The sequence below is a fragment of the Carcharodon carcharias genome, chromosome 17, assembly GCF_017639515.1.
Source record: "Carcharodon carcharias isolate sCarCar2 chromosome 17, sCarCar2.pri, whole genome shotgun sequence".
In the NCBI taxonomy this organism is placed as follows: Eukaryota; Metazoa; Chordata; class Chondrichthyes; order Lamniformes; family Lamnidae; genus Carcharodon; species Carcharodon carcharias.
The window spans coordinates 26,846,748-26,874,454 of record NC_054483.1 but is presented as its reverse complement, the minus strand read 5'-3'; the positions used below and the strand labels follow the sequence as shown (position 1 = coordinate 26,874,454).

Sequence of the window (27,707 nt, the reverse complement as noted above, 5' to 3'; positions counted from 1 at the left end):
TTCCGGGGAATGCTAATTATTCTCCCTTCCCCACAGATAAGGTCACTGCCTCTGCAATCTGTGTTTTATCTGTCAATGAGTGCAGAGGTCACCCGGAGTACAATATACAACTCGACGGAGTCTTGACACAGTTGATGAAAGCAGAGAACTGACACAGTTGAGTTTCTCAGCCTGAGACAGTGGGAGCTCCACCTGCTGACAGTTGTGTTGTCACCAGCAGTCGGGCGAGTTGATAAAGTCTGATCATGTGTACAGCTGCCTCCCCGCCAGACTTAGAAACAAGAGACAGGTCGAGAAGATATGACCTGATCACACCCTTCTCCATAATGAATGGAGAACAGCCAGAGGCTGTTTGCACTGATGAGTCAGACAGAATCGTCAGATCAGGTGTTTCAGATCATCATAAAAATGAATGGGGAGCTTTGAAAAGATCAATTTTGTCCGAAACCCCTTCTTGGCGCTCAGTCCATCGTTTGTCTGAGCTGCCTGGAAAGTGAAAGACTGCAGTGTGTGGGGAGTGAGCAAGATGTGGGATTAGACTGGTGAGATGTAAAAGGAGATTGGGAGATTGACTGTGTGTGGGGGTGGGTGTGAGTGGGTGTAGGGGTGAGTCTGGGTACGTGTTTTTGGGTGGGTGTGACTTCGTGTGTGGGTGTGGGTGTATTGGTGTGAGTGTTGTGAGAGAGTTTGCAGGTGTGTGTGTGTGTGGGTGCCTGTGTGAGTGTGGATGCGCATGTAATGGGTAGTCTCCTGAGAGCCCCCACCAAATTTCATCTTCACAGAGAGAGAGAGAGAGAGAGAGAGAGAAAGAGAGAACATGAGCTTGGGTGAGGTTGTATGTATATTTCTGCGAGTGTGGGTGTGAGTTTGTATGTGGGTGTGTCTGTGGGTAGTGTGAGTTTGTGTGAGAGTGTGTGTGTGTGTGGGATGGGATGAGTTTGTATGTGTGTGTGTGGGGGAGTGGGGGTGTGAGTTTGTATGTTCAGGTCTGAGTTTGAGAGTGTGTGTGTGGGAGGGTGTGAGTTTGTATGTGTGGGCGTGTGTTTGAGAGTGTGTGGGGGTGTGTGTGGGTGTGAGTTTGTATGTTGGGGTGTGAGTTTGAGAGTGTGTGTGGGTGTGTGTGGGGGTGTGAGTTTGTATGTTGGGGTGTGAGTTTGAGTGTGTGTCTGTGTGTGGGTGTGAGTTTGTATGTTGGGGTGTGAGTTTGAGATTGTGTCTGTGTGTTGGTGTGTGTGTGGGTATGAGTTTGTATGTTGGAGTGTGAGTTTGAGAGTGTGTGGGTGTGTGTGTGGGTGTGAGTTTGTATGTTGGGGTGTGAGTTTGAGTGTGTGTCTGTGTGTGGGTGTGTGTGTGGGTGTGAGTTTGTATGTTGGGGTGTGAGTTTGAGTGTGTGTCTGTGTGTGGCTGTGTGTGTGGATGTGAGTTTGTATGTTGGGGTGTGATTTTGAGATTGTGTGTGTGTGTTGGTGTGTGTGTGGGTGTGAGTTTGTATGTTGGAGTGTGAGTTTGAGAGTGTGTGGGTGTGTGTGTGTGTGTGTGTGAGTTTGTATGTTGGGGTGTGAGTTTGAGAGTGCGTGTATGTGGAAGTGCATTTGAGACTGTGTATGTGTGTGTGTGTGTGGGTTTGAGTTTGTATGTTGGGGTGTGAGTTTGAGAGTGTGTGTATGTGGAAGTGCATTTGAGACTGTGTATGTGTGTGTGTGTGTGGGTTTGAGTTTGTATGTTGGGGTGTGAGTTTGAGAGTGTGTGTGTGTGCGTGGGTGTGAGTTTGTATGTGTGGACATGAGTTTGTATGTTGGGGTGTGAGTTTGTATGTTGGAGTGTGAGTTTGAGAGTGTGTGGGTGTCTGTGTGGGTGTGAGTTTGTATGTTGGGGTGTGAGTTTGAGATTGTGTGTGTGTGTTGGTGTGTGTGTGGGTGTGAGTTTGTATGTTGGGGTGTGAGTTTGAGAGTGTGTGGGTGTGTGTGTGTGTGTGTGAGTTTGTATGTTGGGGTGTGAGTTTGAGAGTGTGTGGGTGTCTGTGTGGGTGTGAGTTTGTATGTTGAGGTGTGAGTTTGAGATTGTGTGTGTGTGTTGGTGTGTGTGTGGGTGTGAGTTTGTATGTTGGGGTGTGAGTTTGAGAGTGTGTGGGTGTGTCTGAGTGGGTTTGAGTTTGTATGTTGGAGTGTGAGTTTGAGAGTGTGTGTGTGTGTGTGTGGGCATGAGTTTGTATGTTGGGGTGTGAGTTTGTATGTTGGAGTGTGAGTTTGAGAATGTGTGGGTGTGTGTGTGGGTGTGAGTTTGAGAGTGTGGTTGTGTGTGTGGGTGTGTGTGTGGGTGTGAGTTTGAGATTGTGTGTGTGTGGGTGTGAGTTTGCGAGTGTGGTTGTGTGTTTGAGTGTGTGAGAGCATTAGGGTTTCCGATTGAAATTCTTGTAGAAACTCTGCAATGACACTCACTGAGAAATGGTGCAGCACAGAGGGTGCTGCAGGGTCCTAATGACCAGCGAGGTTCAAATTCCCAACAGCTTCATTGTTTGTGAAATATCCCCTTTTTCCCCAACTTCTGGAAATCACACAACAGCAACAACAAAATCTCGCTGAAATCAAATCTAATTATTAAATGGCAGGATGGGTAGAAGAGATCAACCGTGAACCCTGACTCATTCTGTCTCTCATTGCGTCCCCGCCCTCCTCCCAGATGGCCTGTCGCTTTAAGAGGGTTGGTGCTGACACCCAGGAGGAGGTGGGGTTTGGTTTTCGTGAAGACACCGGGAAGTGAACATGCTGAAGGTGAACTTATTCTTCCAAACTGTGTGGCTGAGCACAGCCATTACAGGCACAGTCAGAACAGACAGAGCACATCCACAGAGCATAGGTAATGGGTAAGACTGCGTTTATCATTCACCTTTCCACTGACAGTACAGCCTTACTCTGTAAGCCAACACCTGCCTTCACTGGTCAAAGTGCAAAGACAGGAGGGTCCAGCAAGGCTCATGTTCTCTCTCTCTCTCTCTCTCTGTGAAGATGAAGTGTGCTGGGAGCTCTCAGGAGGCGACCCATCCTCTGGGGAGGGATGGAGAATGGTTTCATGCGTCAGGTCAGACCACAGCCTGGAAGTTAAGGAGGAGGTATAGGGGAGGAGAAAGCATGCAGAAACACGAGGGTGAATGAGCTGCAGAGGTGACGGACAGGTTCATGAAATGTTGGAAGGTGGGTGTGCTTCATGAAAGATAGCCAGAGTCAGAGAGTGCATGGTGAAACTGGAAACACTGTAAGAGAGGAAGGATGACATCCAGGAATGTGTGAGTCTGCCAGAGGTACAAGGCAGATAAACGCTGAGTACAGATCACCCACGCAGCAATGGGGGAATCTCCATTGCAAGCATCAGCTTGCTCCCTCTGTCATTCCTGCAGTCCCTGTGGTGTAGGTACACCCACAGTGCTGTTAGGAAGGGAGTTCCAGGATTTTGACCCAGCGACAGTGAAGGAACAGCAATGTATTTCCAAGTCAGGGTGGTGAGTGATTTGGAGGGGAGCTTCCAGCTGGTGGTGTTCCCATCTATCTGCTGCCCTGGTCCTTCTAGATGGTAGAGTTCGTGGGTTTGAAAAGTGCTGGCGAAGGAGCCTTGGTGAGTTGCTACAGTGCATCTTGTAGATGGTACACACTGCTGCTATTGTGTGTCGGTGGTGGAGGGGGTGAATGTTGAAGGTGGTAGTTGGGTTGTCAATCAAGTGGGCTGCTCTGCGCTGGATCACGTCAAGCTTGAGGTAATTGACCGGGTTGGATTTGTCCTGCTTTGTGTGTACAGGACATACCTGGGCAATTTTCCACATAGCCGGGTAGATGCCAATATTGTAGCTGTACTAGAACAGCTTGGCTAGGGGCGTGGCAAGGTTTGGAGCACAAGTCTTCAGTACTATTGCCGGAATATTGTCAGACCTTATAGCCTTTGCACCATCCAATTTCAGCCATTTCCTGATATCAGGTGGATGAACCGAATTGGCTGAAGACTGGCATCTTGTGATGCTGGGGACCTCCGGAGGAGGCCAAGATGGATCATCCACTCAACACTTCTGGCTGAAGGTTGTTGCGAATGCTTCAGCCTTGTCTTTTGTGCTAAAACAGAAAATGCTGGAAAAACTCAGCAGGTCAAGCAGCATCTGTGGAGAGAAACAGAGTTAATGTTTCAAGTCCATACGACCATTATTCACCTCTGAAGGAGAGTCATACAGACTCGAGATGTTAACTCTGTTTCTCTCCAGAGATGCTGTCAGACCTGCTGAGTTTTTCCAGCATTTTCTGTTTTTGTTTCAGATTTCCAGCATCCGCATTGTTTTGCTTTTGCCTTTTGCACTGATGTGCTGGGCTCCCCCATTATTGAGGATGGGGATATTTGTGGAGCCTTCTCCTCCAGTGAGTTGTTTAATTGTCCACCCCCATTCACGACTGGATGTGGCAGGACTGCAGAGCTTAGGTCTGATCCATTGGTTGTGGAATCGCTTAGCTCTGTCTACTGCTTGCTGCTTCTGCTGTATATCATGTAGAGACATGATGGGCTGAATGGCCCCTCGATGAGCCTGATTTTGTAGTTTGTGGTCTGCACTGACCTTGTTTTATCAGTCACACCTTTTTGCCTCTGGTATTTTTCTTAGCTTCAGTGAATCATTGTTGCACTCCCTTGGTTGTGGAAAATGTCCCTTTCTTGCTTCCCTGAACTGCTCTGCTATGTGTTCGAACCTGACTGGGAGCCCAATGGTACGCCTATGTGGCTTTCCAGAGGGGAGGCAAGGATGAATTGTTGGATTTTGTTGGAACTGCCCCGTCTCTCCAGCTTGCCCTTGGTTGTCTGCGGATTGGATTCCTCGCTGTTTGAGGGAAACATTGTCACTCCTGGAGATTGCTCATCAGGAAGTTTTTTCTCCCAGTCTGTGGTGGACATGTCACATAAGTCCTTGAACCTTAATCTCAGCCTCCCTCACGTGAAAAATGCAATTTTAACTTCTGAATTCCTGACCTCCTTTGGGATTTCCCCATCAGTTGTATGTGCCTCCTGTCCACTCCAACTGAGCTGGGCTCTGACGATGAGTGCTTCAGTTCCTGATGTTGCTGCTCTTTGAAGTAATTCAGTGTTGGCTACTTTGTTCTCCTACTTTCTGCCCGTGATCTTCCAACTCCACCACAGAGGCTTTGCTGTCCAGGTCTTCACTTCTGGGCCAGTCTACAAGCTTGTCTGTAGCTACTCCATTTACAGTGGCCGGTTGGTTAAGCACACCCCTAATCTGCTCAGCCCAGCACTTATTGAGAACTATGCTGTGCTTCAGGAGAGACTCCCCATCAGCATTGAGAACAGCTGAGTAACTGCATGAGGGATGGTCATAGACAGTCTTCAGGGCTTGATAGAAATTTCTTGTGTTGTGCTGAATGAAGAATCCTGCTTCAGAAACCATGGAGTAGGCTTCGTAGTCTTGAGTATATTAACAGCAAGTCTCTATTAACAACTCATAACTATATAGATATTTACAGCAGAGGGTACAAGTTTGGAGCTGACTCCATCCTAGCTCTTTACCCATCTGTAGACTGATCCTGACTCTGGGTCATGTGCTGTTCCTCCAGTTTGCGTTGGGCTTCACTGGAACAATGCAGCAGGCCAAGGACAGACATGTGAGCAAGAGAGCAGGGTGGAGTGTTAAAATGGCAAGCGACAGGGAGGTTTGGGTCATTCTTGCCGACAGACTGCAGGTGTTCTGCAAAGCGGTCGCCCAGTTTATGTTTGGTCTCTCCATTGTAGAGGAGACCACATTGGGAGCAACGAATACAGTAGACTAAGTTGGGGGAAATGCAAGTGAAATGCTGCTTCACTTGAAAGGAGTGTTTGGGCCCTTGGACGGTGAGGAGAGAGGAAGTGAAGGGGCAGGTGTTACATCTTTTGCTTGGGCATGGGGAGGTGCCATAGGTGGGGGTTGAGGAGTAGGGGGTGATGGAGGAGTGGATCAGGGTGTCCCGGAGGGAACGATCCCTACGGAATGCCGACAGGGGGGTTGAAGGGAAGATGTGTTTGGTGGTGGCATCATGCTGGAGTTGGCGGAAATGGCGGAGGAGGATCCTTTGAACGTGGAGGCTGGTGGGGTGATAAATGAGGACAAGGGGGACCCTATCATGTTTCTGGAAGGGAGGAGAAGGCGTGAGGGCGAATGCGCGGGAATGGTCCGTACACAGTTGAGGGCCCTGCCTTACATCACTGTGTGGACGGTACTGTACTCAGTCCCACATGAACCCAGTATGTACCAGAGCCTACTGCTACCACACTGATCAGCAGAAGCTCTCTGGATTGCTTGACCCACCATGCATCCTCTGCAGCTTCTGTTGCAGGTTCCTTTTACTCTCCTGGACTCATTTCTTCGTAGTAGGCGTATCTTTGTTTCCTAGGCATGCTGCAGCTCTTCCTGCAACACACCCTTCAGTTGTGCAAGATTTTTCTCAAACCAATCGTGGGGCTTTTTTTCTGTGTTCCCAGGGCATCATTGGCAGCTTCCAGGACTGTTATTTGGAAGTTGACCCTGGTCACTTCAACATCATCACTTGGGTTCTGTCCCTCCAGTCTGAGCCTGAATTGCTCGCAGTGTTCTGCAGCTTCCAGCTTCCAGCTTCAGCACATCAAGATTTCTTCAGGGTCTAGTGCATCAGCTTGGTCTTTTCTTGCAGCATAGCGTTCTCTGGCCTGTCCAGCACTCTGCTCCTCTCAGGACATAATTTCTGTGACTCTGCTGGGTGATGATAGAGTCAATCTGATGCCAGTCTTTTTGGGTGGTTTTGTACTTGGCCTTCTCTCTAAAGATGGCGTTGGTGATTGGCATATTTCAGCAGCTGCCAAGGATCAGGTGAAGCTTGCAAAGTGATAGGTTAATGTTTGTTAAAGAGACCATGATGATACTCATGGTGACTGTGACATCAGTCATCAGGTGACCGAGAGGCTCGAGTAAGAAGCAGAACAGTCTGTGTCCTGAAGACCATGTGCTAACCCGGAGGTCTTTGTAAATAGTTCTCAATAAATTGTTTGATGTTAAACTATCCCGACTATCTCAGGTCTGTCAAAGAGAAGCAAAGCTTCATCGAGGTACAGTAAGACGAGATAGCATGGTGTTGGTGAAACCTCACCAAAGCTTGACAACAACATGGAAAGACATGGAGACAAAGCAGGTCACAGCTTGATCCCCAGGGACACCATCCCAGACCTGCTAGTCAGCCCCTCACCTTGCATTGAAACCCTCCCGTTCACAATCAGCTTGTTCTCCTGTACAGGATTTGCAATAGCTTTGTCCAGATCCTCACTGGATTTGTCCTTGATATCCTCAGCACTAGCCACTGTTGGAGTGTGCGCACTGATGTCTTTCAAACATTTGTTCCAAACAGGTAGGTGTAGAGTCATGAGGCCATCATTTATGTCCCTAGAGAGACTATGCAAACTTTTTTGCAATGTCAGACTTGCTAGCAAAGCTCGCCTCTCACTCTTTGTGCTGCCTGTCATGAAGAATGTGAAGGCTGCTGATAGCTCTGTTAGCTGGTCCTTCTCTGTGAGGTGAGTTACACTTCAAGCAGCAATGTCAATATTGTATTGCGATAGCTCCCTGACAACCACAACTTATTCAGTGACAAAAGCATCAATATTTCTGTTTCCCTCCCTTGTCGCTGCAGCCGTGATTGGGGCAGGAATTGGCGGAAGCTCATCTGCGTACTTTCTAAGACAGCACTTTGGAAGAGGTGTCAGGATCGATGTATTCGAGAGTGAGACAGTGGGAGGCCGTTTGGCTACAGCCAGTATCAACGGTCAAGATTATGAGACGGGAGGGTCAACAATACACCCTTTCAATCTACATATGAAAGAATTTGCACAGATGCTAGGTGAGATTGCACTGAGCTCCATCAAAACTGAACTCAAGCATTTGTCTTTTTTTGCCTTTACATTGTTTTTTATTGTTCTCCTAATCTCTCTCTACGTTATCTCACTGTTAAATTTTGTTCAGCAATGCTGCTTTATGATCTGGGTATCACTGGCAATACCACAATGATTGCCCTGGAAGGTGGTGTGTTCTCCTTCAGAGCTCATCTCCTCACTGTGAGGTCCCTTGCTTCATTTCACTGTATTAATGGCACTCCATAAATGCTCCTTGTTGTACCAACAACAATATTAATCACTCCCAAAGGATTTTATTTTGTCCTGGCTTCTCTTTCTGCATCAGATGTCTGCCCTCCTGAGTGCCATTGAGCCCTTGCTGGGTCGCAGTCCACCCAGTACCAGGCCATCTCTGGTTGGTTGATCCCACGTTCCATGAATTCATTGTATGAGGCTGATGACCGGCTGGGCACTCCTCCAGATTTATTCATTACTCCTGGGACCCTGTCTGAGCTCACCCAGCTGACCATTCATTCCAAGGTGCCATGGGGGTTCATCAGCCTCCTGCCCACACCTCCACTCTGCCCCCAGCCCCTGCCCCACCATCACCGCCCTCAAGCTCCTGTTCCAGCTTCTCATGAAAAATCCCTTGACTGAGGAGAATGAGAAAGGGAAACGGGAAGGTATCCGATCTTTCTCAGCTGCCACTCATTCTGAAAAAAGCGAAGGCTGAGGGGCTGCAAATGAAAGGATTATAGAGCCATGCAGGGTAAAAGGAAGCCATTCAGCCCATCACCCTGCCAAGTTTCCCCTTTATCAATAGAAATGAAACGGGAATATCACTTATTCACTCGCTGGAACTGGTTTAACAATAGAGGCCTTCAAGATGGTGCAAGACTTTGAGTTTGCAGAAGGTGCTTCCACTTTTCTGGGAAACCAGGTGGAACAAACAAGGAGAAACTTCTTCACCCAGAGAGTGGGAGAATGTGGGACTCGCTCCCACAGGGAGTGGTGGAGGTGAATAGGATTTAAGGTGGATAAACACATGAAGCTGGATAAACACATGAGGGAAAGGAAATAGAAAGATTTGTTGATCAGGGGCTGATGAAGAGGAGGGTGGGATGAGGATCATAAACGCCAGCAGAGACTGTCTGGCTGAGTGGCCTCTTTCTGTGCCGTAAAGTCTACGTAATTCCATAGTTTCAGGTCCCTCTCTTTTTTTGCGTAAGGTCTGCAGGAACTGAAGCTGCCCGATGATGTGCAGGCAGTGTATGATGGGGAGGAGTTTGTCTTTGAGGACAGTGACTGGTTTATTATCAACATCATCAAGCTGGTCTGGCGATATGGCTTTGACTATCTACGCATGAAGATGTGGGTGGAAAGTTTCCTGCACAGGTTCATGAAGTAAGTCACCTTGGCAACAGGAGAGAGGAGCTCCCTTTCTACCAATGCCACATTTCTCTCTCTCCCTTCTTCTCCCTCACTGGTGCAAAGTTTGACTCAATCTCCCTCTCATTTTCCAGATTGTAAGAACGACTTGTTTCAGAGATAAGTTTGAACCTTCTCTATCCTGATACGCTGCTTGTTCCCTTTAGATTTGGAGTGGAGGATGAATAATCTCTGCTTCTTATATGCAGGGTTTATCAATTCCAATCTGGTGGCTACAGTTTCACAACCATGGAGAAACTCTTGTATGGTGTTGGAGGGGATGAGTTTGTGCGAATGATCAAATATTCCATCGATGAAGCCTTACAGAACGTTGGCATCAGCCAACGGTTCCTGAATGAGATTGTCACCCCTATCCTGCGACTCAGTTCTGGCCAAAGTGCGAACATCAATGCGCTGGTGGGTATGTGCATTTCAGCTTCATTTACATCATTCTTGGGATATTGACATCACTGGCAAGACCCCAATCATTGGCCTGAAAGGTAGTGTGGTCCTCTACAGAGCTCAGCTTCTCACAGTCATTGGAGTGACCCGCAAATGGCCAGGTTTGTTAAGCTCAGCTTTGCTACCTGCCCTGTTCAACTGGTGATCTTCCAGTTGCCAGTCTGATGCACTGACCCCTTGTCTCTCTGTCACTCATGGCATGTCAAGGCAACTGGCCAGGCTTTCCTTTCAAGTTAAGGGGCCCGTCCTTCCCACCCAGCCTCACCTGACCTAGCCTGGTGCCACTTGGATTTTGTGGTCTCGTTTTCCAGTCGTGGGTAAGGGCCTAGGTCCAGATTCAGCAGGAATCCGGCTGTGGGGCCTTCTGTTCTCTCAAAGGCCTCCAGCCCCAAGAGGTAGCCTTGGGGGAAAGTAAGTTGAGAAAATAGGTGGGAAAGTAAGATGTAATGAAGAAATAAGAAGTTTACAAATGGATATGGACAGGTTTGGTGAATGGGCCAAAATTTGGCAGATGGAGTTTAACGTGGATAAGTGTGAAGTTATCCATTTTGGTCTGAAGAATTAAAAGGTGACTTATTATTTAAATGGAGATAAACTTCAGAATGCTTCAGTGCAGAGGGATCTGGGTGTCCTCGTACATGAATCGCTGAAAGCTAGTCTGCAGGTACAGCAGGTAATAAGGAAGGCAAATGGAATGTTGGCATTTATTGCTAAAGGAATAGAGAATTAAAATAGGGAAGCGTTGTTGCAACTATACAAGGCATTGGTGAGACTGCACCTGGAGTACTGTGCACAGTTTTGGTCCCCTTATGAGGAACGATGTAGTTGCACTGGAGGCGGTTCAGAGGAGGTTCACTAGATTGATTCCAGGGATGCGGGGCTTGTCTTATGAGGAGAGGTTGAGCAGTTTAGGCCTATACTCACTAGAGTTTAGAAGGATGAGGAGATCTAATTGAGGTATATAAGATGCTAAAGGGGATAGACAAAGTTGACGTGGAGCAGATGTTTCCCCTTGTGGGGCATTCTAAAACAAGAGGCCATAGTTTTAGGCTAAGGGGTGGTAGATTTAAATCAGAATTGAGGAGGAATTACTTTTCTCAAAGGGTCGTGAATCAGTGGAATTCACTGCCTCAGAGTGCAGTGGATGCCAGGCTGCTGAATAAATTTAAGGAGGAGATAGACAGATTTTTAATTAGTAACGGGTTGAAAGGTTATGGGGAGAGGGCGGGAAATTGGAGTTGACGCCGAAACGAGATGAGCCATGATTGTAATGAATGGCGGGGCAGGCTTGAGGGGCTGAATTGCCTGCTCCTGCTCCTAGTTCTTATGTTCTTATGTTCTGGCCTCACAGGGAGGAATTCACTTCATTTCATCCCAGGGGACACCCAGGACATGAGAAATAGGAGCAGGAGCAGAAGCAGGACCATACAATCCCTCAAGCCTGCTCTGTCATTCAGTATGAACAGGGCTGATCTGATTGTGGCTTTCACTCCAATTTGCTGACTGAACCCCTCCCTGCATCATCACCCGCACCCCCTACCCCTCCCCCCAATAACACTCCACTCCCTGAAAAAGCAATAAACTGCCCATCCGACCTTGAACATACTCAGCAACGGAGCATTCACAAGCCTCTGGGGGAGAGAATTCCAAAGATTCACAGCCCTTTGAGTGTAGAAATTTCTCCTCATCTCAGTCCCAAATGATTGTTGCCTTATCCTGAGACTGGGCCCCCGTGTTTTAGATTCCCCGAGCAGCAGGAACAATCTCTCAGCGTCCACCCTGTCAAACCCCTTCTGAATCTTGAATGTTTCACCTTTCATCCTTCTAAACTCCAGAGAATATCGACCCAGTTTGCTCAGCTTCTCATCACAGAACAACCCTCTCATCCCAGGGACCAAGCGAATGAACGTTCATTGTACCCCCTCCAGGGGCACTGTTTTAAAATTAGGGGTTGCCCCTTTTAGGACAGAGATGAGGAGAAATTTTTTTCTCTGAGGGTTGTGCAACTTTGGAACTCTGTGCCTCAGAAGGCGGTGGAGGTGGGGTCAGTGAATATTTTTAAGGCAGAGTTAGATAGATTCTTGTCAGGCAAGGGAATCAAAGGTTATCGGGGTTAGATGTGGAAATCCAAACTTAAGAAGATCAGCCATGATCATATTGAATGGCGGAGCAGGCTCAAGGGGCCGAATGGTCTACTCTTGCTCTGAATTCGTATGTTCTTATGTTCAATGCAAGTATATCTTTCCTTAAATATGGAGACCAAAACTGCACACAGTATTCCAGCTGAGGTCTCAGTAAAGCCCCGTACAAACGCGGTAAGGTTCCTTTATTCTTGCACTCCAAACCCCTTTGGGTAAAGATCCACATGTCATTTGCAATACTCATAGCTTGCTGTACCTGCATGCGAACTATCTTGTACAAGTCCGCCCAAGTCCCTCTGAACATCAATGTTTACAAGTTTCACACCTTTTAAAAAAGATTCTGCTTTTCTCATCTGATGACTGAACTCACATTTCCCCACATTATACTCCACCTGCCACCCTCCAGGCTGAGTGGAGCGAGTGTTGCTCTGAGGTGTCATTCCTAACCTGGTGTTCTTCTAACGTAGCTGAAGGAAATTGAGGCCAAGTCTCCTTGTTCGGGCCCATTGGGCTGACCAGGAGGACCCTCCAGGTCCACAAGCTATGCCTGAGGATTTCCTCAGAGTGAGGTGTTTCAGCCAGGCCTGCACTCTTACATGGGATGTGGCATCACTGACAAGGCCAGCATTTGCCACCCAACCCCAACTGTGTGTCTCGTTTGGCTATTTCAGAGGGTATTTAAGATTCAACCACATGGCTGTGGGTCTGGAGTCACATCAGATTCCCTTCCCGAAATCACTGAACCAGATGCAAACACAGAAAATGCTGGAAAATCTCAGTAGGTCTGTGGAGAGAGATAAACAGAGTTGATGTTTCAAGTCCGTATAACCCTTCTTCAGGGCCTCCACTCCTCTGAGCCTGATGGGGTTTTGACAACAATTGATGTAGTTGCCATGGTCACCACTGCTGAGACTAGCTTCATATTCCAGATTTATTGACCAGCTGTTGTGGTGAGATTTGAACCCATGGCCTCAGAGCATTAGGCTTGGCCGCTGGATTGCTCATGTAATAACCTTACCACTACGCCACCACCTTCCCAGTTATTAGCTCACATCCCATGTCAGAGACTAGAGCACAAAATACAACAACACTGTGGCAAGTGACATCTCTTCACTGAGACTTGAATGTGAGAGCCTGCCTGCACCCTCTCAGGTGGATGTAAAAATCCTGTCACCCAATTTGGAGAAGAGCAGGGGACCTCTCCCCGCTGTCCTGATCAATATTTATCCCTCAAACAACATCACAAACAAACAGTAAAAAACAGATTATCTGCTCGTGAGCAGATGACTGTTTCTGGGATCTTGCTGTGCACAAACTGGCTGCCGCATTCTCTACGTCACAACAGTGGCTGTGCTTCAAGAGCATTTGACTGGCAGTGAAGAGCTTTGACACATCTTGAGACTGAGAAAGGACAGGCAATAAACCACCTGTTCAACAGCCGACATCGGACTGAGCGACTCAGAGTCAACCGACATGGCAGAATGAGCAACTACCTGGCAACGAGCGAGGCTGCAGAACAGCAGCTGAGGGGACATTCAAATAGAAAGACCACATTGTATTAATATCCGTTTCTCTGCAATAGGTACACTATCGCTCCTTCAGGCTGACTCGGACCTCTGGAGAGTAGAAGGGGGCAACAAACTGGTTTGCTCCGGTTTACTATACTCGGCTAAAGTTAACCTCATCAAAGGCAAGGTCACTTCAATACACACCAAGAGGAGGCCTCAACGCAATGGTGAGTCTGCAAAATCTAAGGGTCAGTGCTGAGGGAGCACTGCACTGTCCAAAGGTCAGTGCTGAGGGAGTGCTGCACTGTCGGACGGTCAGTACTGAGGGAGTGATGCACTGTCGGACGGTCAGTACTGAGGGAGTGATGCACTGTCCAAAGGTCAATACTGAAGGAGTGCTGCACTGTCGGGGGGTCAGTACTGAAGGAGTGCTGCACTGTCAAAGGGTCGGCACTGAGGGAGTGCTGCACTGTCAGGGGGTCAGTACTGAGGGAGTGCTGCACTGTCAGAGGGTTAGAACAGAGGTAGTGCTGCATTGTTGGAGGTGCCAACTCTCAAAGTATGCCTCATGAGATTGATGTATAAGATCCCACTGCCCTATTTGAGGCAGAGCCGAGATGTCTCATGTCCTGCCCAATATAAATTGCTCAGCCTATACCCTGCAAATGGCTGCTCTGGGTCCTTGTCACATTGCTGTTTGTGGCTGCTTGCTATGCACAAGTCAGCTATTGTGTTTCCTACATTACAAAATCTGCTGGTCCTCACATGAAGCACTGGATGCTGTGTTTTCAGCTATCTGGGCCGGAAGCTTCTATATCCCATCCCTAAACCCTTCTGCCTCTCTCTTCTCCTTAAAGACAGCTCTTAAACCTTAGCTCTTTGACCCAGTGTTTAGCCTGAATGTGTCCTTTTGTGGTTTGGTGTAATCCTTTGTTTGATAATGTTCCCGTGAAGCAACTTGGGATTGTGTTACTGTGTTAAAGGAACAGGCTGTTGTCCTATTGGTGACACTGAATAAGAAATGTGTTTGTCTTCTGTGTTTTTGATGATGAAATGCTGCCCTTTATTTGCAGGTGAGCTGGTTCATCTCTATGAAGTGAATTACACCGAGGGCTCAGATCCTGGTTACAGCCTGTATGATATTGTCATTCTGGCTGCCCCCATGTACCCAGGCAAATCACAAGTCCACTTCCACGATATCCCCCAGCCAATCAGCTTCTACTCTGGCCATTACCAGCAGAAGGTTGTCACACTGGTGGCGGGATGTCTAAACGCTTCCTACTTTGGCCAACATGGCTCTGGGCCTTTCCGTCCCACCACCATTACCACCACTGCACACTCCGATGGTTCCATCTTGGGCGCCAGCGTTTCGGTGCCCATCAAGCCGGTGCCAGGTGACCAGCCCCCAACCTGCGCCCGTGTCTGGAAGGTGCTGTCGCCAGAGCCTCTGGCCGAGGGAGAACTGAGCCGCCTCTTCCCCTCCCCCGAGGCTGTGCACGAATCTCACTGGTTTGCCCACCCCTCTTACAGCTCAAGCGACGAGATTCCGCCTTTCGTCCTCCACGACCACCTTTACCACCTCAATGCCATGGAGTGGGCAGCCAGCACCATGGAGATGATGGCCATCTCCGCCAAGAATGCTGCCCTCCTTGCCCATCACCGCTGGTACCAGCAGCTGGAGAAGGTTGATCAGGACATCCTGCCTCAGGGCCAGAAGGTGGAACTCTGAGAGGCATCTCCAAGACAAGGCCCTGTGCTCTGCCGAGTTTTTTTTCCATTCACTGCTCATTGCCGACCAGTTAACTGAAATGCTGCAAAATTCGGCAAAATTCCACTGAGTCTGCAGCACAGAAACAGGCCATTCAGCCCAACTACTCCATACTGGTGTATATGCTCCACATAAGCCTCCTCCCAAGCCCTTTTCATCTCGCCCTATCAACACATCCTTCTATTCCTTTCTCCCTCAGGTGTTTATCCAGCTTCCCCTTAAATACATCTCAACTATTCACCTCAACCATTTCCTGTGGGAGTGAGTTCCACGTTCTCCCCACTCTCTGGGTAAAGAAGTTGCTCCTGAATTCCCCATTGGATTTCTTATTTATTGCCTTATATTGTCCCTATTTTGGCACTTGCCAGCAATTGGAAATGTCTTCTCCACATCTACACTGCTTATTTTAAGGACCTTTCTGAGGTTCCCTGTCAGTTCTGGCCTCCCCACCTTCCCGGTCCTCGGTCTGTGCAGTCTTTCCTGAAAGTCAGAACCTCTCACTTCTGCTATTATCCTTGTAAACTGCTATGCACTTTCTCCGGAGCCTTCATATCTCCATCATACAACGAGACCAGAACCTCACATAGGTCTCCAAGTGAAAAAGTCTGAACAAATCCATTCTGGGCTGGTCCACCTTCTCATTCCACACTCTGCCCTCTTCCTTTCCTGTGCTATTTTGAATTGGTGAATGGAATGGCTGCTCCATTGAGTCACTATGAAAGTTCATGCTCTCTGACTGTGGGTTTCGTCGTTTCGTAGAATCGTAGAATGGTTACAGCACAGAAAGAGGCCGTTCAGCCCATCATGTGTATACTGGTCCCCTGCAAGAGCAACTCACCTAGTCTGACTCTCCTGCAGCCCTGAAAATTCTCCCTGTTCAAATAATTATCCAATTTCCTTTTGAAAACTCTGATTGACCCTGCCTTCACCACCCTCTCAGAAAGTGCATTTCAGATCCTGATTGACCCTGCTTCCAACACACTCTCAGACAGTGCATTCCAGATCCTGACTGACCCTGTCTCCCACACACTCTCAGGCAGTGCATTCCAGATCCTGATTGACCCTGTCTCCAATACACTCTCAGACAGTGCGTTCCAGATCCTGACTGACCCTGCATCCAACACACTGTCAGGCAGTGCATTCCAGATCCTGATTGACCCTGCCTCCAACACACTTTCAGACAGTGCATTCCAGATCCTGATTGACCCTGTCACCACCACCCTCTCAGACAGTGCATTCCACATCCTAACCACTTGCTGGGTAAAAAAGATTTTCCTCAAGTCCCCTCTACTTCTTTTGCCAATCATCTTGAATCTGTGTCCCTCCTGTTCTCCATCCTTCCACCAATAGGAACAGGTTCTCCCTATCTACTCTGTCCAGACCCCTCATGATTTTGAATACCTCTATCCTTTAGCCAGTTTAAACACGATGGGCCGAATGGTCTCCTTCTGCACCGTAACAATTCTCTGATTCCAATCCTGTGAATCTGTGATCAAATCTCACCTCAACCTTCTCTGCTCTCAAGAGAACAGCCCCAGCTTCTCCCATCTATCTCTGTAGCTGTAGTTTCTCGATCCTGGAATCATTCTCATGAATCTTTTCCACTCTCTCCAATACCTTCACATCCTTGCTCAAGTGTGGTGCCCAGAACTGTACGCAACACTCCAGCTGCGGATGACCCAGTAATTTAAACACTCCACTGATCACCACCCCTACCCAACTCTTCAGAGGAAAATATGTGCTCATTATTTGAAGCAACAGTCAAGTTTGGGAAGAGTGTTTATAATATTCACTGGTGAAGGAAATAAAGATCATTCAGACCAATGGAACACCATCTCGTAGGCATGTCTGCACAACGTCACAGTACACTGTTTGGTTCTCCCACTTCCTTCACTTAACCTTTCTATCCTAATCACACCAGCTCAATCAGCAATTGGGCACTGACCTTTCAGCTTTTAGGGGATGAGAGCCCGTCACTGAGGGTGGAAGAGATTGAGGGAGAAGTGGCACCAGGTTTTTGGAAGAGACCGATGAACAGGCAGATGGAGGGTGATTGATAGATCTCTATTCAGTAAGTTGGGTCTCATCTCAGCAGTGTGATCATTGCACAGGGAGGGTGGGAGTGAGGCTGTGAGACTCCAAAATGATTTTGATTTATTTCCTAGCAAGGAAGGCATTTATTGGCCCTCAGCTGAAAACTGAGCGGCTTGGTGGACTACTTCACAAGGTGGTTCAGGGGGGAATCCTGTTGATCTGGCACTTGACTCACATGTAGGCCAGGCCAGGTGAGGAGAACAGGCAAGGCTTTTTTTTATTCGTTCAAGGGCATCGTTGGCTAAGCCAGCATTTATTGTCCATCCCTAATTGCCCTTATTCAAAGGGCACTTAAGAGTCAACCACATTGCTGTGGGTCTGGAGACACATTAAGGCCAGGCCAGGTAAAGATGGCAGACTTCCTTCCCTAAAGGACTTTAGTGAACCAGATGGGTTTTTATGACAATCGGCAATGGTTTCATGGTCGTCATCAGATTTTTACTGAATTCAAATTTTACCATCTGCTATGGTGCAATTGTTGTGACACAGCAGTTGGTAAAGGCTGAGTTGTTTAAATCGCAGAGGGAAACTTGAACAACTGTCATAACCTATATTTTCAATTGGTATGTTTGAGATGCAGCTCCGAATTCAGAAAGAAGACCACAGAGCCTCAAGAGGGTTTAATAAAAAAAAACTAAACTAAACACTTATTAATTTAACAACAAATTAAACACACACACACATGTCTACAAATTTCTACCAAAATAACTTTTAAACAAATCCCTAAATTAATCACTCCCAGGTAAAGCTCCACCAAGGCATCAGTAACACATAGACTTTAAACAGACACCAGGCAAAGCACATCTGACCTTACAAATTCAAAATGATGTGCTTTGTAATTTGTTTCCTTTGCAGACACAGTTGTAGGGCTTACAGGCTGGTGAGATCTTACATGCCTCTGACCTGCACACACAAACTCCTCTCGGGTTATACCCAGCCTTCCCTTTGAATGTAAATTTTCATGGTATCACTCGGTCTTCGAACTCCACCTCCTCTAACAATAAAACCCCTTTCATAGCACCAATTTTATTAGTAATAGAAACACATTGCTTGGCAACTCCCAGCTAGGTGCAAGATTTTACCCATTCTTTTGAATGGTTTATTCAACAAATGCAAATATACTCTTTACCTTCTAGCCTTCCATTTATCTAATTAACATTTCAAACTACTATACATCAAAGCATCCAGACTGGCTGGCTCCAATCCAACTAAGCTGCACACAGACACAGACCCTACTACAAGTCCAATTTAAAAATAATTGCCAGTAACATGATACACATTAACTGTGTTCCTCTCTGCAGATGCTGCCAGACCTGCTGAGTTTTTCCAGGTATTTTTATTTTGGATTTCCAGCATCTGCAGTTTTTTGCTTTTATGATACACATTACTATTGCTTCATGATGGGGATTTGAACCCAGGTCCCCAGAGAATTACATTGGGTCACTGGAATACAAGTCCAGTGACAACATCATTATGCCACTGCCTCCCTCCTCTGTGGTATTGAACTTGTTTGGTTTTACATCAATCACACCATTTCATGAGCTTTTTTAATGAGACCATCTTTCTTTCCAAATCCAAATTCTCAAAATGCCATGATGAGAATTGAAAGGTCATCCTCTGCATATTCGCCAAAGCTTCTGGATCTGTCAGCTGGGAAGATAACCCTGTCCTGACACCACTCCTGAGCTGCCAAGGGAAATTCAATCATTGAATAGAACCGTGACACGTCCAATTCAATGAACTGGGAAACTAGGGAGCCAGTGGAAGATGATATCACTGGTGGGTAGCCATTGCTATCTCACAGGGCTTTCGTGGCCTGGGTTTGGATGAGGTGGACTTTGTGAGGCCAGGAGAGGTCAAACCCTGGGAATGCTGAAGGTATAGGTCAGGGTTTTTGGGAGAGGTGACGTAAGGACAGAGTGCAGGTGGTGTTATGGAGGAGAAAGCCTGTAGGCTTGGTGCTACAGCAGATATGGTTTGAAATTGATGGACAAGTCATGCTGGCGGTTGAGGAGATGAGCAACATATTGATTGAGTCATCATATAGGTCATGAGGGTGTGATGAGCAGGAAGTGTAATATGGGACAAGGCTGAAATAGTTGTGGGTTGAAGGAGGTGAGGGAGGGCTGGTGGACATGAGAATTGGCTTCTCATGTTTGGAGTTGATGATGAAGGGGTAACTGGAAAGAGCCTAAAGGAGACGATGAGCAGAGGGATTCCTGGATGACCTGTTCTATCTGCTGCCAGCTCTCCACACCACCCAGCCACAGCCCAGAGCAAAGGAACTGACAGCTCACAAACTCCTTTTGAATATCATTCACACAAGTGTGAATTTCTGCATTTGCATTGTATTTTTACCTTTCAGATGCAAGGAATGCAGCTGGTTTCCAAACACATTGCAGAAATATGTTGTAAGGTTCAGGGGAGAATGATCAGTGATGACTGATTTATATCCGTGTGGGTGCTAGCTGATGGTCTCTGACATTGCACCATTTCTGTCCCAATATTTAACCTTCCTTTGTTTACATCTCAGAGCAGAGATGAGCCGCTTTCAATAAAACCTACCACGCATCTGAGATCAGAGACTACCCAACATAATGGGTGTGAGGCGTTTATCATGACTGAAACTGGCTTCTCAGGTTGCTTTTTGGCTTTGGGGGGAATAACTTCACACCCCACCCCGCCTCATTGATATTTCAATGAACCATTTTGTCTTGGAGCTCAATAGGAATCCCTATTGAATAGGAATCCCCTGCAAGTATTTTTTTAATCAAATTGAGGGGAGATTTGATAAAGGTGTACAAGATTATGCCAGGTGTGGTTTACAAGGGAAACTGTTCCCATTAGCTGATGGCACAAGGATGAAGGGACACAAAGTTCAGGTTTTGCGTGATAAATGCAAGGGGGGTGCGAGGAGAACCTTTTCACACAGTGGTTGGTAATGACCTGGAACTCGCAGCCTATAGTGGTGGTGCAAGCGGAGATTAGGAATGATTTCAAAAGGAAATTGGATGGGCAATTGACGGAAATCAACTTGCAGGGGACTGAGTGGGGGAGTGGGAATGACTGGATTGCTGGGGGGGGGGGGAGCATGGACTTGATGGGCCGAATGGCCTCGTTGTGTGCTGCAATGGCTGCATGGGAGATGCGACAGGGTGATACCTAAATATAAGTCTTTCTCACCTCCTGAAGTGCCATCAAAGAATTATTTGTATGTGGAAAGGGTTGGGGTAATGTTAAGAGTTGGTGATGGGGACGGAGGGAGGGAGCATGTTGGGGTTGCAGCAGCATTGCAAATATATTGCAAAATTATTGCAAACCACAGCATTGCAAACCGCAGCATTGCAAAGATATTGCAAACTTATTGCAAACCGCAGCATTGCAAAGATATTGCAAACTTATATCAAAGATATTGCAAGCTTATTGCAAACCGCACCATTGCAAAGATATTGCAAACTTATTGCAATCCGCAGCATTACAAAGATAATGCAAACTTATTGCAAACCGCAGCATTGCAAAGATATCGCAAACTGTTTACAAACTGGTCCAGTGCAGACTGTCTCCCTCCAGCGCCCCGGACAGGGGCGGCTGAGCCCAGCCGCTGGTGCGCACGCGCGGCCGCGGGCGAGGGGGCGGGGCCTGGGTGTTGATGACGCACGCAGTCTGCGCCGCGATCGGCAGTGAGGTCATAGGGAGTGCGACGCGGGGGCAGCGGCGGGAGCTGAGAGAAAGAGAGAAAGAAAGTTCCAGAGGGAAATAAAAAGCAACCTCGCCGACAAGTATGAGCAAAGCCCATCCGCCCGAGCTCAAGAAGTGAGTGTGAGGAACCCGGAGGAGGAGGAGGAGGGGGGAGGGAAGAGGTTGAAACTTTAGCCCCAGTCTTCCCCGGCGGGACTAGGCCTCAGCCTGGGCCTCGAGTTTGGAGGGCGAGAGCGTGGCCACGGGGGCGGCTGGCCTTGGGCCTCCCCCGCCCCTCGGGGCCTCGAGGGTTGGGGTGGGGATGAGGCCGGCGCGCCCCCCGCCCCCCCCCCCCCCTTCCCTTCAGTAACACCCGAGCCCGGGCTGCAGAAAGGAGGTCACGGCCGTTCAGCCCTTCGCCTCCCCTGCTTACCCTCCCCACATGGCGATGAACTGCGGGCGAAACCCTCAGGCTGCACTTGCGCCCCCTCCTCCCGATTCCTGTATCATTCCCAGCTCCAGACCCGGCTTTAAGCCGCGGTGACTTATTCTACTGAACTGAAATGACACCCGGTGGGGAGGGGTCGTAGGGACCCTTCGAATGAGCATTTCTTTTGGTTAGAATGATGGTGGTGACCAGCAGATCCAGCCACATACTTTTAATCCAAACCTCTGTTGACGACCTTTGATATAATGAACACTTTAGATGCCCCCCATCCCACTGAAGTTATTATCAGAGACGTTGTGGGTTTTTTGTGATGCCAGGTTGTCTTTTTTTAAGTTCCGATGTATTCATGTTGCTGAAAAAAGACTCACTATCCGAGCCATCACCCATTGCTCCCTTTCCAATTTGGTATTCCTGTAAATTGTCCTGATGGATGCAAGACGAAAAGCTTGGACAATGCATGTCTTTTTTCAGCAAGACTCAAGTTCTGTACTTCCAAACGATTATCAGTATTCATATGTTGTACTCATTCACTGTTTTTGAACATCGCTTTAATAGTTTTTTCTTTACTTACTTAGGTTCATGGACAAGAAACTGTCACGTGAGTTCCACATTTCCACTTCACACAAGGAGTAATGATGACCTGGTTTGGGAATAAGGGTTAGAATATTCAAAACTGGAACTGTACCAAGTAACTCCACCTGAATGGGTTTCACTCTCAGTGCGGAAACTGTCAAGGCTGGGCAAGCACTAACTTAAGATGTGTGATCGTGCACACTACAGCTTCACAAAGAGTGAAACTTTTCCCAGGTCTAGCAAAAGGGAATTTCAAAGTGTTAAACCTGTTAGTGCAGCTTTTATAAGGAATGCATGTGGTGGGGTGGTGCATTTCACAGAAGCGGCCAGTTCAAATCTTGCAAAGCATTTTAAGTAACCAGTCATCCAGTGAAATGTGCCAATATCCCAGTAACCATGAAAACAAACTTGATCAAGTTCTGACCTGCTGTCAACTAGATTCATTGGTCTTATTCAATAAATTTCATCTGATGAGGTTGGTCAGCAGCTACATGAAGAAAAAAGCAAAATACTGCAGATGCTGGAAATCTAGAACAAAAACAAAAATATCTGGAAAAACTCAGCAGGTCTGACAGCATCTGCAGAGAGGGATACAGTTGACGTTTCGAGTCCGTATGACACTTCATCAGAACTAAGACATAGAAATGAAATGAAATATAAGCTGGTAGAAGGGGGTGGGACAGGAGAGCTCAATAGGGGGCCAGTAATAGGCGGAGGCCAAAAGAGACTGCCAAAGATGTCAAAGGCAAAAGGACAAAGGGGTGTTGACGGTGGTGATATTATCTAAAGGATGTGCTAATGGGGACATTAAGAGAAGCAAGCAGGACAAGCGAGTGGCAGATGGCCCTAGTGCAGGTTGGGAAGGGATCGAAATGGGCTAAAAGGTGGAGATGAAACAATAGATCGAAATAAATTTAAAAATAAGAGGGAAAAGAAAAAAATATAGTTGTAAAAAAATTGGAAAAGGGGGTGAGGATGGAGGAGAGAATTCATGCTCTGAACTTGTTGAACTCAATATTCAGTCCGGAAGGCTGTAAAATGCCTAGTTGGAAGATTAGGTGCTGTTCCTCCAGTTGCGTTGAACTTCACTGGAATAATGCAGCAGGCCAAGGATGGACATGTGGGCATGAGAGCAGGGTGGAGTGTTGAAATGGCAAACGCCAGGGAGGTCTGGGTCATGCTAGTGGACAGACCGAAGGTGTTCAGTAAAGCAGTCACCCAGTCTGTGTTTGGTGTCTCCAATGTAGAGGAAACCGCATTGGGAGCAGCAAATGCAGTAGACTAAATTGAGGGAAGTGCAAGTGAAATGCTGCTTCACTTGAAAGGAGTGTTTGGACCCTTTGATGGTGAGGAGGGGGGAAGTAAAGGGGCAGGTGTTGCACCTTCTGCGGTTGCATGGGAAGGTGCCGCAAGCATGACCCAGACCTTCCTGTCACTTGCCATTTCAACGCTCCACCCTGCTCTCATGCCCACATGTCCGTTCTTGACCTGCTGCATTGTTCCAGTGAAGCTCAATGCAAACTGGAGGTACAGCACCTCATCTTCCAACTGGGCACTTCACAGCCTTCCGGACTTAACATTGAGTTCAACAATTTCAGATCATGAACTCTCTCTAAAATCCCCACCCCCTTTCTGATCCCCCTTTTTCCAATAATTTATAATTTTTTTACAACTATATATTTTTTTCTTTTCCCTCCTATTTTTAAATTTATTTCGATCTATTGTTTTATCTCCGCCTTTTAGCCTGTTTTGATCCCTTCCCCCCCACCCCACCCCCACTAGGGTCATCTGCCACTAGCTCGTCCTGCTTGCTTCTCTTAATGTCCCCATTAGCACATCCTTTAGATAATATCACCACCATCAACACCCCTTTGTATTTTTGTCTATAACATCTTTGGCAGTCTCTTCTTGGCCTCCACCTATCACTGGCCCCCTATCGAGCTCTCCTGTCCCACCCCCTTCTACCAGCTTATATTTCATCTCATTTCTATATGTCTTAGTTCTGATGAAGTGTCATACAGACTCGAAACGTTAACTGTATCCCTCTCCACAGCTGCTGTCAGACTTGCTGAGTTTTTCCAGGTATTTTTGTTTTTGAACTACATAAAGAATATGTCAGCGTGAATGGACCCTCATTTTATTCTATTAACCAGAGTAAATATCAACATTATCCTCCTATGCCTTGTCTTGGAACTTGTACCATCCCTGTATGAAGTTACATGGTTCATGATAAACCTGTTATTCACAGCGGTTGACTGTCGTGTTGCTGTTTTGAGACTGAATTTAAAACACATTCCAGAGGCTGCATTCAGCAGCTGCGTGTTTGTTGCTGGTCTTCTGTAAGGTTGGCAATGAGAGTATGGTTTCTGACCAGTTAGAAACTAAAATTGCCTCGTCTTTATTTTCTACAATTCAGGCTGCAACAAAAGCTGCAAAAATCTTTGTTTGGGAAGTGCTCCTGTTCAATGTTAAGTCTGCCCTTGACCACAAACTGAAGGTTGTGGAGAAGTGTGCTAACATCATAAATGTTAACAAATTGTTCATTCGGTTCCTGAAGCAGAGTTGGGTGAACACTGAGTTGGAAGGACAGCTCTGTTCGTGAACTGCAGCATGTGGAACTGGGTGAGTTGTTAGTGGGACCCTGCTTGGAAATGAATTCTGTAGAGAGATGTCAGGGCAGCACAGCTTGGAGAGAGAATAGGGGATTCTGTTGATAAGAAACGTCTTGGTGTCGACCTCATGAGGCTTTGTTTTCTCATTCAGTCAAACTGAATGGTGGGAGACATGTGCAAGGAATTCTGCGTGGCTTCGACCCCTTCATGAATCTTGTCGTGGATGAATCTGTCGAGATGGCACCTGGGGGCCAGCAAAATAACATTGGCATGGTGGTAAGTAACCCAAAGGTCTTGTACAACTGACTCAAATAACTCCATTGCTCCCATTCAAGAGTTCTCAGCCAGTTACGGTGCATGGAATACTTCCACACACATTTCCTTGGGAAGGGGCACTGCTGCAATTGAGCCACCAAGGAGGAGACCCCATGGGCAATTTGAGTGTCAAGCTATCCCTCAGTGGGAACCATCTGAATGCCCAGTAACAGAGTGTACCACTCATTATCTTGAACTTGCAATATGAAGTTTATGAAGGAAAATTTGGAACCATCTTCACAATATCCTCCTTATTTAAACTCCATGTCCATTATATATTTCAGTATTTCTTGATGTACATTTTTACCTCAGCAAGAGCAATGTATCTTTCTGCACTTCAGAACTCTGGTGATGCTGCTGGAATAGAGAACCATGTTCATTGTCGCTTTATTAATTACAATATGGCATCTGGTTTGGGAGCTGATCCAAGTCAGTTCAACTCCAGAAAACAATCTCTGGCAGTATATGCACCACAAGACTTTTAATGGGTTCTAAATCACCATTGGCTGTTTCTTTTCTATCTCCCTCTGCTTCAATTGGATCATTGTCACTATTTATCCATCTCCTGTAGTGGTCAAATGACAAACCTGTTCATTGGTAATAGCCAACTCCTTCAGAACTCCTGTCACTCAGTTCAAGGAAGGAAGATGGCAGACCCAGAAGATCAATATGTCTTCCTGAGTGATGATAGGAATGTAACCTACACCTCTTGTCCCTGTCTCGGTGAGATACCATTCTAATCCAAGCAGAAAGGTTCCTCCTGTAGTGCTGTGAACGTAACCTTGTGATTTACCATGCTGACACCGATCAGCAGAAGTCTGGTCTTATGGTCTCATTGCACATTCCAAAACTAAAATGTACTTTTTTTTTTCTCAATCTGTCAGGTTATCAGAGGGAATAGCATTATCATGCTGGAAGCCTTAGAGCGAGTATAGTGAAGACTGCTGTATTCCTGAAAACATGGAAAAGAATGTTGCAGAGACACCACAGCCATCATTTTGAGTCCTCGAATTTTTTGTCCTTAGTTTTTCTGGTAGAATATTGCATTTGATGAATCATATGAGACGCAAGCCGAGCATTTTTGTGAATACTTTATTATTTGTAATTGTGGGACCTAAATGACAGTAAATATGTTTTTGTATGAAATGCCTTCGTATCCCTCCTTTTGTATCAATTCATTGTAGGTGAACACCAACTGGTTTGTAAGTTACCAGTATTACGATCTGCTTTAGCTTCTGAAACAGGAAATAATCATTGTCCTTTCCATGAATTTGAGATAAATCTATTCGGTATAAGTGCATTGATGCACCTGTCTGTCTTATTTCCTACTTCTAAAGCTGTAACAGAAATTGCAGGCTGTACAAGACCAGCCATATCCTTCATGTTTTTGAAGATGTTTTTGGACATTCTTGGATAAGTGGATTACTGCTTGAAATACAGTTTATAACATCTTCAACATGGCTGCCATAAGAAAATCATGTCTGGAGGCTGTGTTTGGTGTTTTCTGCTCGCATCCCTATGGAAAGCCTGGGCCTTGAGATTGGGAGGCTTTCCAGGGCTATCTTTGTCTGCTGAAGGGGATTCGATAAGGTGACACACGAAAGCTCCAAGTACTGATTAATGCTGTCAACTGCTAGATAATGAACTGCAAGACTGGCTGTTAATTTGGAGGTGCTGTTGTTTATAAGCTTTGCCACCGTTTGGGCAAATGAAATAGAGAATTGATTTTGGAACCTGGAAGGTAAATATAACTCTTGCTTCTGTAATGAAAGGCAGTTGCTCTTTGTGAGATTTTTCTCGTGTGTGGTATCCTCCTTTGCCGTGTCGTGATATCTGCTTACTGATTTTCCCCTTCAGCCCTTCCTCACCTTCTCTCTGCTGATCTGGTTTTGCTTTCTGCATGCCTGGGACCTCTGCCTTCTCTCGGCACCTGAATGAATGTAACCCCCTTTCCCCTGTACTGCAGTGGACAAAAGAATATAGTTTGCCTGTGACCACCTCTCAGGAGAAAGGTACAACCCAGTGCTCCCATTGAACAATGCAAGCTCCAATCCACCAGGAGCAGCTCCATGGCACTTCTGCTTGTCTATCAGCAGATACAGCAAGTAATGAGGGAAGCTAATAGAATATCATTGTTTATTATAGGGGGGAATTGAGTACAAAAGTAGGGAGGTTATGCTTCAGTTATACAGGGCACTAGCGAGACCACATCTGGAGTACTGTGCACAGCATTGGCCTCATTTTAGGAAGGTTATAAATGCATTAGAAGCAGTTCAGAGAAGGTTTACTAAACTAATACCAGAAATGGATGGGTTGTCCTATGAGGAAAAGTTGGACAGGCTGGACTTGTATCCATTGGAGTTTAGAAGAATAGTAGAGATGACTTGATCGAAATATGAGATCCTGAGGGGTCTTGACAGGGTAGATGTGGAGAGAATGTTTGCCCTTGTGGGAGAATCTAGAACTAGGGGTCACTTTAAAAATAAGGGGTCGCCCATTTAAGACAGATGAGAAATTTCTTCTCTCAGGTTTGAGAGTCTTTGGAACGCTTACTCAAAAGTTGGTGGAAGTGGAGCTTCAGAATATTTTTAAGGCAGAGGGAGATGGATGCTTGATTAGCAAGGAGGGGGTGAAAGGTTCTCGTGTGTAGACGGGAGCAGCCATGATCTTATTGAATGGCAGAGCAGGCTTAAAGGACTGAGTGGTGGTCTCCTCCTAGTTCGTCTGTTTGTAAATATCTTCAGGATAAAATTAAAATACTGGAGATATGAAATAAACAATATTGGAAATACTCAGCAGGTCAGACAG

General features: G+C 46.7%; 2 protein-coding genes across 3 annotated transcripts; both read left to right on the top strand.

Moving 5' to 3' along the window:
• The first annotated feature begins 2,727 nt into the window (after window positions 1-2,727).
• LOC121289990 (prenylcysteine oxidase-like) lies at window positions 2,728-16,177 on the top strand. Of its 2 annotated transcripts, none has more exons than XM_041210085.1 (6): window positions 2,728-2,856; window positions 7,674-7,880; window positions 9,102-9,276; window positions 9,510-9,721; window positions 13,486-13,638; window positions 14,485-16,177. In XM_041210085.1, the coding sequence occupies exons 1-6, from the start codon at window positions 2,763-2,765 to the stop codon at window positions 15,138-15,140; spliced, it is 1,497 nt and encodes a 498-aa protein (XP_041066019.1). In that variant the 5' UTR covers window positions 2,728-2,762; the 3' UTR covers window positions 15,141-16,177. The 2 variants fall into 2 exon arrangements, with proteins under 2 accessions (XP_041066019.1, XP_041066020.1); XM_041210086.1 differs by having other exon boundaries at window positions 2,796-2,863.
• A 4,761-nt stretch (window positions 16,178-20,938) lies between these two features.
• snrpg (small nuclear ribonucleoprotein polypeptide G) lies at window positions 20,939-26,045 on the top strand. The gene is made up of 4 exons (XM_041209063.1): window positions 20,939-21,086; window positions 21,975-21,997; window positions 24,736-24,860; window positions 25,784-26,045. The coding sequence occupies exons 1-4, from the start codon at window positions 21,055-21,057 to the stop codon at window positions 25,832-25,834; spliced, it is 231 nt and encodes a 76-aa protein (XP_041064997.1). The 5' UTR covers window positions 20,939-21,054; the 3' UTR covers window positions 25,835-26,045.
• The last annotated feature ends 1,662 nt before the right edge of the window (window positions 26,046-27,707 follow it).